This window comes from Hyperoodon ampullatus (genome assembly GCF_949752795.1).
Source record: "Hyperoodon ampullatus genome assembly, contig: scaffold_117, whole genome shotgun sequence".
NCBI classification, from domain to species: domain Eukaryota; kingdom Metazoa; phylum Chordata; class Mammalia; order Artiodactyla; family Ziphiidae; genus Hyperoodon; species Hyperoodon ampullatus.
Genome location: NW_027640609.1, coordinates 507,821 through 526,145, shown reverse-complemented (window position 1 = coordinate 526,145; position 18,325 = coordinate 507,821). Strand labels below are relative to the sequence as shown.

At 49.5% G+C, this 18,325-nt stretch overlaps 2 protein-coding genes across 2 annotated transcripts; both read left to right on the top strand.

The window, feature by feature from the left end:
• Positions 1-2,832: 2,832 nt before the first annotated feature.
• On the top strand, positions 2,833-7,264 carry LOC307070089 (putative ATP-dependent RNA helicase DDX28; the record flags this gene model as incomplete). Its single annotated transcript, XM_079728681.1, is given in 4 exon segments — positions 2,833-3,009; positions 3,367-3,475; positions 6,037-6,860; positions 6,863-7,264. Coding segments are annotated over 4 exon segments (1,512 nt in total).
• A 2,890-nt stretch (positions 7,265-10,154) lies between these two features.
• Positions 10,155-11,656, top strand: LOC307070095 (DPEP2 neighbor protein-like; the record flags this gene model as incomplete). Its single annotated transcript, XM_079728684.1, has 2 exons — positions 10,155-10,221; positions 11,349-11,656. 2 exons carry the CDS (start codon positions 10,155-10,157, stop codon positions 11,609-11,611), a joined length of 330 nt encoding a protein of 109 aa, XP_079584810.1. The 3' UTR covers positions 11,612-11,656.
• Positions 11,657-18,325: the final 6,669 nt, after the last annotated feature.

Genomic DNA, 18,325 nt, shown 5'->3' with positions numbered 1-18,325 from the left:
TATTTTCCTGTGGGTCAGTTATTAGATAACGCCTATAAGTAATATCATAGGATACAGGTCTTTTGATTTCCAACTTACCTCATGTTCCATGATTATCTCTAGGCTCATCTGTGGTGCCTCAAAGAGCAGTGTTTCATTGTTCTCCATGGTGAATATTCCATTGTGTACATGGACCTCTTCTTCTTTATCCATTCACCTGTTGATGGACATTTTGGTTGCTTCACCATCTTGGCTATTGTGAATAAGGCCGCAGTGCAACTGATACAGCCTGTGTCTTCCCGATTCTGGACTTCTCAGGTGAGAAGCCTAGCAGTGGGCCTGCTGCGTCGAATGGAAAACGTAGGGAGTAACCAGGCAATCTCAGTTACCATGGCAGCCCTGGGAAAAACATTACCAAGTGACACTAACACTCCCAGGAGCCTACATTTGTTTCCACAATAAGTAAACCTTTCTCATTTCTAAAGTACTATACTGTGAACTATGCATCTCAGTCACAACTAGAGGTTACTCAGTGTCTGCTGTGACTGGGAGGAAAACAGAAGGGCCTTACACAGTACCTAACGTAATGACAAGAAGAAACTAGGGGCCACGGGCAGAGACAGACAGGCTCAGACAGGCTCCTATCCCTATGACATTCTGAGGAGATCACGTTGTAAGGGCTCGAGCACGAGAAAGCAGCCACTAACCAGCTACCCTGTCTCAAATATTTGGAGAAAGTCAATGCAAATACATACCTATGTATTATTCTTTTCTGATCATTCTTTCAGTGTAGCCCTTCTGGCTTTGTGCAAAGCGATTCTTTGTTTTGTACGTGAAAAATGAGTGGCACATGTAAATGGATGAAACATGTCAGAGCAGACATCCAACGAGCACTTCAGCTAACGAACGAGGAGCTCCGAGTTCTGGGAAAGAATCGTAAAAGTAGTGTAGAATCACAACATCTTAGAGCATCCTTTATATGAAATCCCCTCTTTCATATCACCAGTCACTGGTCATCAGCCTATACATGAACTTCGCAGTGACAGAAAACCCAGCACTCTCTAGACAGGTCTAGGCACTTCTAGTTGCTACAGCAGTCTATATCAAATTCAGAATCTGACGCCCTGTCACGCATCAGTCCCAGTCTGCCTTCTGCAATGGTACACCCCATGGCACACCTCATCTCTTTTCCATCTGGTACATTTCCCAAACACATGAGGACAATTTTGTTCCTCCTAAAGCTCTCTTCTCCCACGTCACCCTCCTAAATCACTCCTTCCTTCCTGTGTTTATGATTTTGAGGAGCCCCCAAGGTTTTCTCATCCCAAGGCCATGACAAGCAATGGCATCAGTGTGCCTGCTACAGATTCTGGGAAAGGGGCAGGGCCACACAAGGGTCTGGCAAATGTGACTGACAACCTGATGTGAGAGTACATGTGAGAACCTCAGCCTCTCTTCAGTCCTCAGCCTCTATCCAAGGTTTCTCCATAGCACACTATTGACATTTTGGGCCAGATAATTCTTTTGGGGTGGTGGGGAGGGCTGTCCTATGCCTTGTACGGTATGCAGTAGCATCCTGGCCACTACCCACTAGATGTCTGCAGCACCGCCCCCCCACACCCCGGATGTGACAAAGAAAAATGTCTCCAGCCATTGTCAAACGTTCTGGAGGACGGGTGAGGGCAAAATCACCCTCACTCAAGAGCCACTGCTCTATCCAATGACTCTGTTCACCCATGAGGACTCAAAACCCTCTCCTCTGCTGGCTTAGCATTCAACTCTCCAGAACGTCTATCGTGTATCAAAATGCTGTTTGAAATTTGATAGTATTTATCTCTATAACGGTATCTGATGAAAGTAAAACTCTTTCGCCAGATGTTAAGAACCTCCCAGGTGATTAATCCACGTTTACCTTATCTCCTACCCAAGACACTGGAAATTACAGAAATGATCGGACACCCATTTTCGGGATCCGTTCAGGAAGTACTTGTTGTCTAAGGCTTTTTGGCAACCTGAACAACTGAATTAAAGTAAAATATTCTGCCTGACCGTGGCTTTGTGAGACAAGACACAAACCTGTAGCAGGACCCTCCTCTCTGCTATTTACGGAATTGAGGTATCTGACTGGAAAGCCGGTGGAGGTGAACTACCCAAGAAAGCAGTGGGTTCAGGATGAGAATTTGGAAAGGGTGACAAGGGAGGGGAGAATGAACCTCAGCTGAAAAGAAAGGGGAAAAGTACCAAGAGATGAGTTCTCTTGACTGAAGAGAAGATACGCTGAAAGCCATCAGCTTGCCCTCGGGGCCCTCAGCTCTCTGGGGAGCTCTAAGGGAAGGGTGAGCCTGGACCTACGACTCCGGACTCCTGGTCTCGGCCCCCAGGCCTGACCATTCACTCAGACTCTCAATAAATACTTGTATTCAAAGACCTTACACGGGGACCACATCTGGGAAAACATCGCCGCACCCTCATCATAAGTCACGGGGAGACCCGAACTGGCCAAGCCATGACAGGAGCTGTGAGGGAGACAAAAGAGCACGGCAGGGATCGGACATCGGATCGCCAGAAGCCCTCCGCCCTCCTGGTTCGTAATGCCAGGGCCCCATCGCCGCGTATCGCCGGACCCCGGTCCTGCCTCCGTCGCGCACCCTTCCCCAAGGTTGGCGGGGGTCTGGAGTCACCATCCCCGGTTCGGACCTACAGACCTCGCCACTGCTGAGCTCTACAGATCCCGCTCCTTCCACACAGTTCGCCGATTCCGCGGGCCTTACTGAGCCGTGCCGGCCACCATCCGCGAGGCCTTGGCGCGCCTGTGACGTCACTGTCGTGCGCCTCTCCCGCAAGAAGGGGTGAATGGCTCTCGCACGGCGGCTGCGGTTGTTGTCGCTCGTGGCTCAATTGCTTCTGGCGCCTCGCCGGGACCTGACGGTCTGCGGTCCCATCGAGCCCCTGCCCGTGGTGCGCATCTTGCGGGCTCTACAGCGGCGGCAGGAAGAGCGGCAGAGTGGGCAGCGGAGCCCCCCGCGGCCGGTGCTGGCGCGACCTGGGCCGCTGCCACAACGACTGAGCTCACAGGCCGCAACTAGTGAAGCCCACGCGCCTAGAGCCGGTGGCCCCCAACAAGAGAAGCCACCACAATGAGAAGCCGGTGCACTGCAACGAAGAGGAGCCCCCACTCACCGCAACTAGAGAAAGCCCACGTGCAGCAACGAAGACCCAACACAGCCAAAAGTAAACAAATAAATAAAATGAAAAAAGGTACAATACAGTATTGTTAACCATAGTTGCCATGCTGCACATTACATCCCAGAACGTATTTGTCTTGTAACTGGAAGTTTGTATCCTCTGACCGCCCTCACCCATTTCCCCCCCACCTCATCCCCATAGGTTAAAATTTTAAATAGAGGAGCCCAGATAAACTTCAATGAGCAGGTGACACCTGAGCAGAGATTTGAGTTAGCCAAGTTCGTATCTAATGGAAGAGTGCACAGGAGAGGTAAGGGCCAGTGCAAAGACCCTGGGGGCAGGAGCTTGTCTGGTGTGTTAGAAGAACAGGAAGGAGGCCACTGTGGTTGCAGCACAGAAAGGAGAAGAGGGTAATGGAAGTCAGATACACAATGGATGGAGAGCAGTAAGCAGGCAGGACACAGTGGTCAGACCCCAAATGGCCTTGTAGGACGCTCTGCGGGCTGTGTTAGCTCTTCACGACAGGAGCCAGTGAAGGCTTTTAAGGAGAGGAGTGGCATGACTGATCACATTCCCCATGATCACGCTGACTGCTGTATGAAAAACAGACTGTGGGGGCCACGGTAGACACTGGCAGATCATTAGAAGGCTCTTCTGTCAGTCACCGATGTCAGAGATGATGGTGGCTCAGGACGGAGAGATAGTAGGGGAGGTGGTGAGAAGTGGTCACATTCTAAAAATATTTTGAAGGTAGAGCAACAGGAGTAAAACGAAGAAAATCCAAATCCCGTGGCCCAGAGATAACTGTTAATTTATTTATACTGTTAATTTATTTATTCTAAGCAAACTCGGTCCCTCCTAAAAACCACAAAGCTTTCCAAGGATGCTCTTCTCAGAGGTACTAGCTTTGTACTACTCAGCCCACTCCGGCATGCCCTCCCCCTCTGCCACTCTCCCAAAACTGCTCTGATTAAAGTCACCAATTACCTCGAAGTGGCTCAGTCTATGAGACACTGACCTGTCCTCAATCCTGTTCTGCTAGCAGCACATGGCATGGTGAAGCCTCCCCTCTTGCTTGATCTCTCTCCTCCCTGGGTTCGTCGACCGCACACTCTCCCAGTTTTTCTCTCTACCCGTGCTTTGCAGTCTCTTTTCCTGGTTTCACCTCCTGCCCTCACGTGTTGAGGTTGCTCCTCAGTCGTGGGCCCTCTTCCCTGCTAATTTCACACATCCTGCCCCACAAATTTATTCACTCCCATGGTATAAAATATTGGCCACGATCATCTCCAAAGGCATCCCAACCTCACACCAACTGCTCAAAACACATCCCCACTCGGATGTGTTAAGGGCATCTCCTACTCCACATGTAGAAGACAAAGCCTTGATCAACCTTCCTAAGCCTCGTACTCTGTCTCCAATTATTTATTCAACGGACACTTACTGAGCCCCTAAGATATGCCAAGCACTGCTAGGCACTAGAGACAAAATGATGAGGCAGGAGGGTAAGGTTCAATAGAACAGAGGGTTATAGAAAGGGAACTTACAAATATGCGTGAAAATGAAAGTGTGCATGGTGCTATGATGGAGCACTTACGTAAGGCTGCAGGAGTCTAGCTCAGCAGCGAAGAGACTGATGGGGGTTGAGGAGGGCCTCCCTCAAAAAATAATCTCTGTGGACTTCCGTGGTGGCGCAGCGGCTCAGAATCCGCCAGCCAGCACTATTTACAATAGCCAGGACATGGAAGCAACCCAAGTGTCCATCGACAGACGAATAGATAAGAACATGTGGCACATATATACAATGGACTATTACTCAGCCTTAAAAAGAAACGAAATTGAGTTACTTGTACTGAGGTGGATAGACCTAGAGTCTGTCATACAGAGTGAAGTAAGTCAGAAAGAAAAACAAATACCGTACGCTAACACATATGTATGGAATCTAAAAAAATAAAATAGTTCTGATGAAGCTAGGGGCAGGACAGGAATAAAGACGCAGACGTAGGGAATGGACTTGAGGACACGGGGAGGGGGAAGGGTAAGCTGCGATGAAGTAATAGAGTAGCACTGACATACATACAATACCAAATGTAAAATAGCTAGGTAGTGGGAAGCAGCGGCATCGCAAAGGGAGATCAGTTCAGTGCCTTGCCACCACCTAGAGGGGTGGGATCAGGCGGGTGGAGGCAGACTCGAGAGGGAGGGGATATGGGGATATACGTATGCATAGAGCTGATTCACTTTGTTATACAGCAGAAACTAACACACCATTGTAAAGCAATTATACTCCAATAAATATGTTTAAAACAAAACAAAACAAAAACAAGAATCCGCCTGCCAATGCAGGGGACACGGGTTTGCTCCCTGCTCCAGGAAGATCCCGCATGCCTCGGAGCAACTAAGCCCACGAGCCACCGCTACTGAGCCCATGCGCCACAACTTCTGAAGCCCGCGCACATAGAGCCCGTGCTCCACGACAAGAGAAGCCCCTGCAGTGAGAAGCCCGTGCCCCACGACGAAGGGTAGCCCCTCCTCGCCGCAACGACAGAAAGCCCACGCGCGGCAACGAAGACCCAACGCGACCAAAAATTAATTAATTAAAGCTTATATTAAAAAAAAAAAAAAGGAAAAAATCTCTGCTGGGAATTCCCCGGTGGTCCTCAGGTTAGGGCCCTGTGCCTCCAGTTCAGGGGGGCTGGGTTCAATCCCTGGTTGGGGAACTAAGATCCTGAAAGCCGGCACCGCAGCCCAAATAAAAATGAAATAAAATAAAATATATTAAAATAAGAAAGGATCTCTGATTCAAGGTCTAAAGGGTGAGAAGGTGTTTATCAGGCCAATATGTGGGGAGAAAATTTTTCCCATTTCAGTAAGTAGCACCTCCATTTACCCAATTACACACCATTAACCCACATTCCCCACATCCAATTCATCGCTTACTCCTATTCGCCTCGCACATTCTCTGCGCCGCAGAAACCGGCAGTGGCAAAACTCTCAGCTACATGCTACTTCTCCTTCAACGGCTGTTGGGCCAGCAAAGCCTGGACCCCTGTCATATCCCTGCTCCTCGAGGCCTGGTTCTTGTGCCTTCTCGAGAATTAGCCGAAGTGGTGCGTGCCGTGGCCCAGGCCTTGGGCAGCTCCTTGGACCTCCAGGTGCGGGAGTTAGGGGGAGGCCATGGCATGAGGAGGATCAGGCTTCAACTGTCCAAACAACCTCCAGCAGATATTCTGGTGGCCACTCCGGGGGCTCTGTGGAAGGCCCTGAAAACTCAACTGATCAGCCCGGAGCAGCTCTCCTTCTTGGTGTTGGATGATGCAGACACGCTGTTGGATGAAATCTTCCTGGAACTGCTGGATTACATCTTGGAGGGGAGCCATATAACAGAAGGCCCAGCTGACTTAAAAGACCCCTTCAATCCCAAAGCTCAGTTAGTGCTGGTGGGTGCCACATTTCCCGAAGGTGTAGGCCAGCTGCTGAGTAAAGTTGCCAGCTTAGACTCTCTAACCCCCGTTACCAGTGACAAGCTCCACTGCATCATACCTCATGTCAGACAGACATTCATGAGGCCGAAGGGAACAGAGAAGGTGACTGGGTTGGTACAGATCCTTAGGCAGCACGACAGAGCATATAGGACTGGCGCCACAGGAACTGTTCTGGTGTTCTGTAATTGCTACAGCACTGTGAACTGGCTGGGGTATATATTCTGGATGACCACAAAATCCAACACTTAAGACTGCAGGGACAAATGCCAGCCTCAATGAGAGCAGGCATCTTCCAGTCCTTCCAGAAGGGCTCTCGAGACATTCTTCTCTGCACAGACATCGCCTCTCAGGGCCTGGACAGCACCCAGGTGGAGCTAGTCATCAATTATGATTTCCTTCTCACCCTGCAAGACTACATCCACAGAGCAGGGAGGGTGGGCCGGGTGGGGATCGAGGTGCCAGTCACTGTCATCAGCTTTGTGACCCATCCCTGGGACGTAAGCCTGGCTCAGAAGATTGAACTGGCAGCTCGCCAGAGGAGAAGCCTTCCAGGACTGGGGTCTTCAGTGAGAGAGCCTTTGCACCAGCAAACCTTATTGCAGCAGGCTTATATATGATGCCATAACAGGGACCTTTCGCTCTGTGCTGGATGGGTGAGCACACTTGTCAGTAGGGTGCTCTGGGCTGCCTAGTCACCTTCTGAAGACCCGGGCTGCTGTCTGGCTTTAAAAGTTAAGTTGCTGGCCAACACTTGAGGGTGAACTACTGAGCTTGGCTCTCTGTAGTCTTTCACGTGAAGAATAATGTCGATCTTGGCTCTGTATTATGTCATGGTTTCTAACAATAAGCGATGTTTCTATGGGTGCCCCTTAATAACAGTTTCCACTGGGGCAGAATTCAGTAGACCCTGAGAAGATTCACACTCCAAACTACCACACTTAGGACGAAGGCTCTTTCAATTGATGTTTTAGTTTAAATTTTGTTTCCTGTCCCCAAACATCCATTAAGCCTCCAGGAGAAGGAAAAGGGGATGTGACTAGCAATAAAGAGAAATTTTCTTCACAACAATGGCCATGGCAAGCTTAGGCATTTTTGGTGAAATCTCTCTGGGAGGGTCTGGCAGAGGAATAAAAGGCAAACTGACACAGAAATATTGCTTGGTGTGCATTTCCAGGCTCTGCCTTCTTTCTCATCTCTTGGTGGCAGGTGGAGGAAGAGAAGAAAAGGTTAAACTTTTTTATAAACCAGCAGAATAAGCTTATAACATCCTCTCACTATCTCTGCATAGGTTCTAGTCTCTGCAGCATTATATAAGCTTTGCCCAAAGTAATGAACTGTTGAAAGTCAAATGTAATACTTCACCAAACAACTGAAAAATACTTGCGCACTGGAAAGAGTTAAGTTGCAGAGAACACAAATGGACCCAGAGCAACCTTTGCCGAAAGAGAATATTGTGCTAAATGTACAGTCATAGCTCTATTCCATATGAAGAAACAGTCAGAAGGATAAAAGAACTTGGTCAAAATCACACAAGTCAGTAGGAAAGAATCTGGTTTGTCTGTCCTCAGGGTTGTGTTCTTTAAACACCAGGCTAGCTTTTCTCAAATCTGATTCATGCATAGAATAACTATACACCTCTGCTTGCCTTGAATATCCCCTGTTTATACATATGCCTGCTGCAGTTTTTAATATTGCCCACTTTGACTCCCAAAAGCAACCGAGAATACACAATAATTTGGTCTCTCTATCCATGGACCGCTGTGGTGGGACTGCCCAGGAAGCTTATGAAAAGTGCAGCTTCCTGAGCCCTACTCCAGGTCTAGATAAGTTTTCTGAGGGTTGGCTCAAGAATCCAGGTACAAGGCCTTTTAAGTGGTTTGGGGGAACCCCCAGGTGATTCGCTCGCTCTCTTAAGTTCATAAACCGTTTATTCTGCCTCCCCCGGATGCCCAGCCAGGTCCTGTTAAGGTAGGAGTCCCCACACCACATCAGAGGGATGCTCCCAGCCAAGTAATCTCTGGAGCCTTGGAGATTCTGAATGGTCTCATGCTGGCCCACCTGCCATGACAAACCTCCGCCAGAGCAAGCATTCTCCTTCACATTTTACCTTCTACCACTCCCAAAGGCAGTCTGCTCCAATGAGGCCTGACTTCGTCTGTCCTAACGGGCACCCACTGATTCAAGCAGTTTAGGGATAGAAGGTGCTGTGGTACTCAACCAGGGTGGCCCAACCTCTAAAAGGGTAGTCCAAGCAGTCTCTACCTCCTGGGCACATCCCCTCTGCAACAGCCCCAGTAAACGAAGGTCCCATCTTTGCTTTTTCAAGGTCGGCAACAGGGAGTCCCCTCCTAAAGAAGGTTCTCTCTCATTGCCACACTATCAAAAGCTGCCCCAAATGTGGTTCCTTCCTGTGGGCCTGATCAGGCTAAGGGCAGAGTTGTCTCTTTCCTTCTCTGAGTCGGACCAAGTCGTCTTACTAACCCCTCTTCACAGTGTTGACCGTGATTTTCACGGGGGCTGCTGCTGAGCCTTTATCTCATCCTTTCATGGTGGAGAGAGAGAGGATTGTAATGATTTTGACTTCTAGGGGAGAGGGGAGTGTAATGATCACGTTGTCATTTTGTATTGTGTCCTTTTGTCATGAATTTGTTTTGAATTTCATATTAAAATGGGCCCATCATTCCCACTTTGTGAGGTCATTCAGCACCCTCATTTTGCACCTTTAACATCTCTCTCAGTATCACTTGGAAATGTTTGAAATGGCGCGAGCTTGTCCTCACATTCCTATCAGCTGTAAATCCGGAGCCCCGACATGAATGTAACCATTGAGCAGAACCCCTCTCCACTAGCTGTGTAACACTGGGTAGGCTCCTTAACATCTTGGTTTTTCTGAGCCCTCAGGTGTAAAAATATGAGGGTTCTATGAATTTATATTTGGGGCAGGACAAGGTCGAGAAGAGTGTGTCTTTGCTTGTATTCTTCCAAACTGGAATGTCTTCCCTCTCTTCCCCATGGGTCCAAATCTCACTTGTCCTTCAGGCCCACTGCCAAGCAGCCTTCCCTGATTCCCCAGTCCACACAAGTCTCTGCCTCTTAGGGTCAGTGCCATACAACCTAGCTGTCTCTTAACGTTAATCTTGCCTCTCAAGCCAGTTTCAGAATGTGGGTCTCTCTTGCCCTCCTGGGGCCCCTGGGGCTGTACCACCCCACCTGCATCCCCCACGTGGGGTGTCTACTAGACTAGGGCATGGGCGGGGAGGCCCAAGTGTGAGGGGCCAGGCAGAGTACCTCTGCCTCCACCCTGCTCTCCTCCACAAAACTGCCCCTCCTCCTGAAGCCTGACCCGCAAGCCACAGGTTCCTTATTATGACCTCACTGGGTAGTGATGACCTCACAGGCCTTCTCACAGTTTCCATGGCAGCATAACTATGGAAACGTGCTGCCCTCAGAGAAACTTCCCTACCAGTTCTCCACCAGATACCAATCTCTTTGGTTGTCTGAGAGAGAATGTCTGACCTGATCGTCTATATTTACTCAAACCTGTGCTCTGTTCCCTGGCTGGGCAGTGCAGCAGGTACACCGAGACCGGGCATCTGTAGAAGAGGCGTGGTGTACACACAACCTCCCCTGGCTGCCACATGTTCCTGTGGGGCTTGCCCACTACGTAAACCTCAGCACTTTCCCGGCTGTAGGTAATACCAGTGACCTGGGACACCTTCAGGGTCCCACAGTGCTCACTGCTGAGGACAAGTGAAAGGTCATCGCTGAACTAGTGTTCAGGAAGCTTCTGATCTTTATAAATGTTGCCTTCCGCATTGGGCTACAGGATGCTTCCATTCAGACCCTTTCCTGATAGGCCTCTTAGCAAAAGGCAAGTGCATTTTTGTTGGCAGATGGTAAACGGAGCAGTTTGAGGAAGAGGGCCACTCTTGAAACGCACCTTCAAACCCAGGCACCTCTGTGCTGTCATGTACACATCTATATCGGTCCCCTCAGACACATCCCATACTGAGCTGCTGAGTACTAGGGGAGAGGGTGGTGCCATATTCATGGGAATACCGGAAGAACCAAGGGGGGTGATGAAGTGCTAGTGAGACTGGAGGGCTGAGCAGATGGTGTCCCAGGAGGCTGGGTGGATGTGAGCCTACACTTGGGACCCAGAACCCGGTTCTGAGTCTCCTGATCACTCTGCCTCAGTATTTGGCCTTGTTCTAATCTAGATAAAAGTATCAGAGGGCCAGAGTCCAGTGTGGTTGTAACAGGCATTATAAATGGGGCCCAAGAGGGGTTGCCAAAGTGGGAAGGGTCCTTAACCAATTTATATTAGATTATCTTTTTCCAAAACTTGAAAGACGTTTCCATTAAAGCCTCAGAAGTGACACACTGCAAGAAATGTTTTCTCTGTTGTGGAAGGGAGAGATGGAGAGGATCATGATTGCAATTTCTTTCGGGTTCTACTGTTTTCCCTGGCAACGGTGAAGAGACTACCTCACCTGATGCAGCCGTAGGCTCTAGGAATTGCTTTTGCAGCCAGTGTCCCTTCTCTAGGGACTCACAGAGGTGATGGGCCAAGTCTGTGTTTTGGATGTCAAGTAGATTAAAGGTCTTCAGCCAGAAACTGGGAGAGACATGAGAGAGGGAAATTCTGGCAGGAGACTGTGTACAGCAGAAGTGACTGATCAGTTCTGATTTTCTTTGCAGCAGCTGTGGCTCCCATTTCTCCTCCTAAACCTGGTCACTACCATGTCCTCAACCGAGGGTGTGGAGAAACGCAGTTGGGCCGGCATGGGGAGACATACTGCCTGGTTGGTGGCTACCGGGCCTACGGGGATGCTCCTTTGGCCACGCCAGCAAAGGCGGAAGCCGAGAAGCCAGTCCCCAGATGTGCTCCCGAGAGAAAGCACGCTCCGGAAGAGTCGGACGAAGATCTCGGTTGCTCCAGACCCAAAATCCGGCGATTGTAGCATGGTGCCAGGAGGCGGGCTCCACAGAATCTTGCTGGCTGAACCATTCTGAAGACAGGGCAATGGTTTAACTGCCTAAGGCAGCGAATGCCTCTTCCTGCAGTGACCCCTCCCGCCCACCCCCCACTGCCCACTACCACAGATTAGAACCTGCGTCGTTCTGTCCGAGCCTTCCTCAGCCAGGAGCCTCCCTGCACACTCAATGGCCATAAGCCAGGAGCCTCAGAAAGTGAGGTTTGAAATGAGAGTCTGCCCTGAACATCCCAGAGCGGAAGCTGGCCTGGAAGAAAACCTGGCATTCCTCTGCTCAATCCTCACGGGCCCCTTTGTGAGCTGGAGAAAGTGAAGTCTGCACTCTGCGAGCCGAGGAGGATGCAGGAGCAGATACAGGGTGCAGAGAAGCCTTAGCGGTCTACCACATGGGCTCCTCCCCTGAGCCATTGTCAGCGGCCTCCACCACAAACCAGTGGGGAGCTGGGCTTTTTGAAACTGAAAGCAGCAATCTGTGGCTTCCCAAAGAGCCTCCTGCCTGGGGTCTCAGGAGGCAGGATAGAGGCCCAGGAAGCCCTGCTCCCTGAAGCAAGAACAGGATGGAGAGTCAAGCAGCACGCACCCTGCCCCGAGGTTCACATGCTCCTTTATTGCCAGGCCTTTCCGTCCCCAGTGGCGTCCCTTACTGCTCAATAAAATGCTTTTCTGTAACAGATTTCTAGGGTCGCCAGTGCTCAGACTTAGGTCACTACCCCTGTGCTTGCCACTCCTGCCACCTGGGAAAGATTCCAAAGGTGGAACAGCTCCAGGGGGTGCCAGGGATCAGAGCAAAAACTTGAGAGGCTGGGGATGCAGGAGTTTGGGCACAGTCCCTAAATCATCTCAGTGGTTGAGCTGTTGTGAGAAGGCACATCCCCAGTGTGCGTGTGTGTGTGTGTGTGTGTGTGTGTGTTGGGGGGAGGGGGTCCCTAGACGAGGCAGCTAGCGGGAGGGCCTGAGGCTGGAAATGGGGAATGGCGTGCGGCCTCTGAGCAAGCACAGGCACTTAGCCCTTCAGGTTTCTGGGAAAGCTAGAGCCACAAGGGCCACGAGATAAGGCAAGTGTAGCAGCAGAACCCAGGTGCCAGGTCTTTCTTCAGAACCTATAGTTCTCCACGAGGCCGGGCCTTCCACGCTGAGGTAGGAGGGATCCTGGCCAGAAGGTCAGCCAGCAGCTCTGGGACGAAGGTTGCTGCGGCGGGGTCTCTTCTGCCATGGAAGCGACTTCATTTCCTTCCACACAAATAGCCTGCTGACTGGGTTCCTGCTCTGTTGAGTAAAAGGGTCGTTGACTCTCCCCAGAAGGTTGTTCAGTTCACATCCCAAAAGTCCCTCTATTCAGACCCGGGGGAGGTGTAGCAGCTCCTGAGGGTGCTCTCCTGAGGCTGGCTGACAGAAGTGGGGGAGGTTCCTGATAGTTCCCAGGTGCTGGTTCAAGTCCCCAGAGAATGGTCATGCAGGTTGGGGAGTCAAGTAGGAGGAGAGAGAAGGTTGGGGGCAGAGGGCCCCCTCCTGAATCCAGAGCTCAAGAGGTTACCCCCCCCATTTCCAGAAACTATCTCTTCCTCCACACCAGCCCCCATGGCCCAGTACCGGGAAACCGGGAGCCCAGAGCACTTGTGGCCACAGAGACCCTCGCACGCAGCCCTCGGGTTGGGCGGGGCCGGCTGCAGGCAGATGGGGACGAGGTGTGCTCCCGGGAGGCCACGGGCTGCAGGTGGCCCTCTGAGAGAAGCACCCCAGCTTGGACAGGAAGGTTAGAGGCGGGGGAGAGCAACCTAGGGCACCCCCTCGGAGAAGTGGGTGTGGGAAGAGGGGCGGGGGTGGAGGGAACCCACGATGGGAGGCGAGTGGGCTCTCAGCAGAGGCCAGCTTAGCCCGCGGGAGCTGCCTCTGAGCAGGGGGCGGGAGGGCAGTGCCGCCCTGTGGCTGCCGGGCTTCCCGGATCGCGGCTCTCCGCACACGGGTCGCAGGGTCCTGTGACTCTGTATCCCCTCCCTCACCCCGCCCCCCTCGCCAGGCCGCGCCGCTGGGTGGCCTGTGTCGACGGGCAGAACCCCATCGCCCGCCCCTCTCAGACCCGCCTCTGCCCGCCTGCCTTGCCCTGCGCAGCTTGTGGCCCGGGGGCCTCGAAGGTCCCCGTGCACGCAGCCAGCGGCCTCTGCTGTGCCTGCTGCTCCTGCTGGGTCTGCTGCTGTGATCGATAACCCTCGTGCAGACCACGCTGGGCACCTCCAGCACCCCAAGTCCGCGGGAGCGCACGCGGGCCCTGATGCGGGACTTCCCGCTTGTGGAAGGGTGGCTGCACTGTGTGCAGGCTGTTGGGGGCCGCTGGGGGCCTAGCCTGGCCCTGGGCAGGGGAGGAGGTCCGGAGCATGCAGCGCTAGTGGGGAGGCTCCCTCACACCACCCCTGGATGTCCTCTCCATCATCTATGGATGCCCTTCCCCTTCACTGTCATCCCCTCCCTGGTGGGAAACCCTCAGCCCAGGCCTCAGCTGCTCCTAGTATAGTCTGTGTGACAGTGTGAGGTGGGGGACCCCCAGGCTGGCCCAGGCCAAGCAATGTGTCCTGCCCGATCCCAAGACCTAAGGAGCCCACCCATTTGCCTTGACCTCCCTCCAGCCACAACAACATGCCCCTGGTCCTGAGGTAGTTTTACCACAATGGGCTATAGCATGTTAATCTGCGCAATTTCAGCCATGGCTAGACCAGCTTGGACAGGCTGAAAGATGGTCTCGTGGGTGGCCAGGTACCAAAGGGACACACAAGGTGCCACCATGGCTGCTCGGGAATGTGGGGCAGTTTGGGGGCCACAGAGACCACAGGTTAGTCACATTGGAACGAAGTTACCATAGTGACCTAGAAAGTGCCATGCCATGGATGCTGGGGGCTACAGGGGTCACAGTGAGCCCACCTGACGGGCTTCCAAGTACCATAGAAAAAGCAACGCATTACATGTGACTTCTGGGCACAGTAAGTGCTGTGCCAGCTGAGGAGGCTATGAGAAGCCCAAGGAGTTCCAAAGCCCAAACTAAGCCCTGGCCTTTCCTTAGTTCTGGTCAGCCTACGTCCCATGCCAGACCCACAAACGGGATGCTGTGCGCCTCACCCTGGAACAAATTGACCTCATCCGCCTCATGTGTGCCTCCTATTCTGAGCTGGAGCTTGTGACCTCAGTTAAAGGTAGACGGGGGACTTCCCTGGTAGTCTAGAGGTTAAGACTCCACGCTTCCACTGCAGGGGGGTCGGGTTTGATCCCCGGTGGGGGAACTAAGAGCCCTCATGCTGCATGGCACGGCCAAAAAAAAAGGTAAACAGACTGGTGGTAGTGGGTGTTAGGGACTTCAGTAAGCTACCCCTGCCTCTGAAAATGATCATCTGACCTACGTGCCCCCAGCTCTCAACAATACCCGGAGGTTGGCTTGCCTTACTGGTGTGGAGGGCAGCCACTCACTGGACAGTAGCCTCTCCATCTTGCGTACCTTCTATGCGCTGGGTGTGCGCTACGTGACACTCACCCACACCTGCTAAATGCCCTGGTGAGCACCTGAATATATTCAGGAAAAAACGCATTCGCCCTTTTTGGCCAACCAAACAAGCGGGCAATGCAAATCAACACTGCAAAGAAGTCTCACTAGGCATTGGTCAAAAGGGCCATGCTGAAAAAGTGTAAAAACCAGAAATGCAGGGCAAGTCAAGGAGAAAAGGGAGCTTTTTTACGCTGATGGGTGGGATGTAAATTGCCAATGGCCACTCTGGAGAAGTGTATGGTGTTTCCTAAAACATCTAAAAAACAGAGCTACAGAGCACAGGGCACTTCCACTCATGGGCGTATATCTTGGGAAAACTAAAAATCGACAGGACACAGGCACCCCAAATTTTAGGGCTGCTGTGTTCACAAAATCCTCGACTCGGGTACACCTTAAGTATCTCATGAAAGAGAAAAATGGATAAACAACTTGTAGTACTTATGTACAATGGAATATCACTCAGCCATGAAATCAATGTCCTAAGGTTAGTAGCAGCATAATGAGTGGATTTAGGTACGATGATTCTAAGAGAAATACGTCACACAGATAAAGAAACTTATCATAAGATATCAGTTATAGACGGAATGTAAAAATCGCTACATGAACTAAATTACAAAACAGAACAGAGTCACACATTTAGAAAACACACTTATGGCTGCTTAAGGGGAAAGGTGAGGTGGGGTGATGCATAAAACAATAGTTTGAAATTAGCACAGATACCTTTCCATCAACCAAATATGTAATAGAGAAGACCAACTCATTGCTCAGTGAACAGGACTCAACACACCTTATTCACCACAGAAGAATATATCCACGTAGTAAGAATCTTAAAAAGTATTTATTGATATTTCTCAGTAAGTGAATATAGTGGGTGTAAAGGGGCACAAACACAGCACTGAAAATCAGCTAAATCCCATTATAAATACAAATTACAAAAAAAAGCAAAGATAGTGAAAGAGAGAGAGATTCTTACAAAATTCGTTCAGTGGCTGTGATGCAACCTGGATTGACCACATCTAGACCCACAGCTGGAAGAGACATAAGGCTGGACACTCTTGGGGGCGACCGGATTGGTGAGGTTGCGTGAGCAAATGCAGACCCTTTAAAGTAATATTGCGTGCTACCCATTCCATGGGTCAGAAATCTCCAGGTTCAAGGGAATCTTCCTACAGCTAAAACATGCATGGGAAACCCAGAGGATGGCACACCATATGATCGGGAAACGTTTCTAAAATGCACCTCATTTTTCATCTCGTGGTGCTCGGGTTCGCCATTCCAGCTGCTTTACCAACAACCTCCCCACTTGGAGAATGAGCACCTTTAACCTCCTGTTTCGTACAGTTTGCAATTTGTCCAGAGGTTGAACGGGTAGAGGGGGAACCAATGAGAGATCAGCTCTAGGTGTTTGGACAGGCACATGTCACTCTAATTTCCAATCAGGAAGAAGAATTAACCAAAGGCTCTGCCTGCCCCCCGGAACCAGAATAGGGCCTGAAGCAATCCTGCGGTTTGGAGGCCAGCTCCCAAAAAGGCGAGTTGAAAAATGGATCTCAGAGGCACTAAAATTCACAAACCTGCAGGATAATAAATGATAACTTTCGTACCTTATTGAGGTAAGGCAACGAAGAGGATTTGAAAACAAGGCAGAATTGCAGGAAACCGTTTTCAAGAGGTAGATCGGAGTCGCATTTAAAGCACATGAAAAGCGGCAGAACTTCGACAATGATGCAGTTGGCCAAAAAGGGCGTACGTTTTTTTTCCTGAATATATTCAGGAAAAAACGCGTAGGCCCTTTTTGGCCAACCAAGCAAGTGGGCAATGCAAATCAGCACTACAAAGAAGTCTCACTTTGCATCGTTCAAAAGGGGTTTTACCATGTTTGAAATTCCAATATTTTAGCCTGACACGTTTTTGGATTTTAGAAAAAAAATATTTTAAATGAGACAAAAAATCTTTTTTATGACCCAAAAAGACAGCAATCGTTTTATATTTTTATCTATTTCACTTGCACACAAAAGTCTCATGGGGTTATGTAAAGCAGTCCTGTTGGATGCTGTGCATGGTGCAAATATGGATTAAAGCTTTGGAATCTTAAGCTTCACTCACCTGAAACTTTTAAATTAGGATGCAAGCAATCCTTTCCAACATTTGAACAGAGAAAGACACTGTCTTTATTTTATTTGTCAGGTAATTAATCTGTCTTTTGCCCCAAGGAGAGAAACACCTGGCACTTCTATCAATGTGTTGTACAAAAATCTTTGAACACAGAATGCAAGCAGAGGCTGATACAAGATGTGAAAGAAAAAAAAAAGAGAGAGACCCCTGTGGCATTTTCTCCTAACTTATTGCAATCTCCCATTTAAAATGTGGGAATAATCAATCTTCTGAGGAAAAAGGCCCAAGGAAGCTTTTTGCTTTTGTGGAATAATGCAATGCCTAAAGATTTCATGAGGCAAGAAGAATTAATGAGAATGACCATGAGAAATCAAGAAAAGTCAGATCCATGGATGAAGTGATGTTTACCTCTGTGAATCAATGAGAAGTAGGAGCAAATGAAAAGAAAGCTGAATACAACATTTTCTGAATAAATGTAACCTTTCAGCTGTCATAGACAAATTAATGCTCACTATGATACAACATATTTAGTTCAGAAAGTTAACTTAAATTTAAAGCTTAACAATTAGATTTATTGAAGAAACGAAAACATATTTGTGGTTTAGAATATATAATGTGTTCTGCAACAGATAAGAAGATTACATAAATAAATAGAAATAAGACTAAATAGAGGAAAATAAATTAGATGTTATTAACATTAAAAACTGACACTCATCTAAAGAAAGAGGAGAGACAGAAAGAGAGAAGAACTTATATCAAGTATATATTTAAAACTCCTAAATAAGAAGTCTTCAGATGTTAAAAAAAAAAAAGTCTTCAATAAGAAGATAATGTAATAGCAAAGATGGGAAAAATATACCAAAAGATATTTCAAGAAAAAGAGTACAGAATGTTAAGTAAACATATCAAAAGATGCTTGGCTTCTTAGTAGTCAATTAAATGCAAAAAAGTCATACCTGGAATTATCACTCACCAACCAGAAAGTTCAAATGAAAATGACAGGTATTATCAAGTTTGACAAGAATGTGTGTAATCCT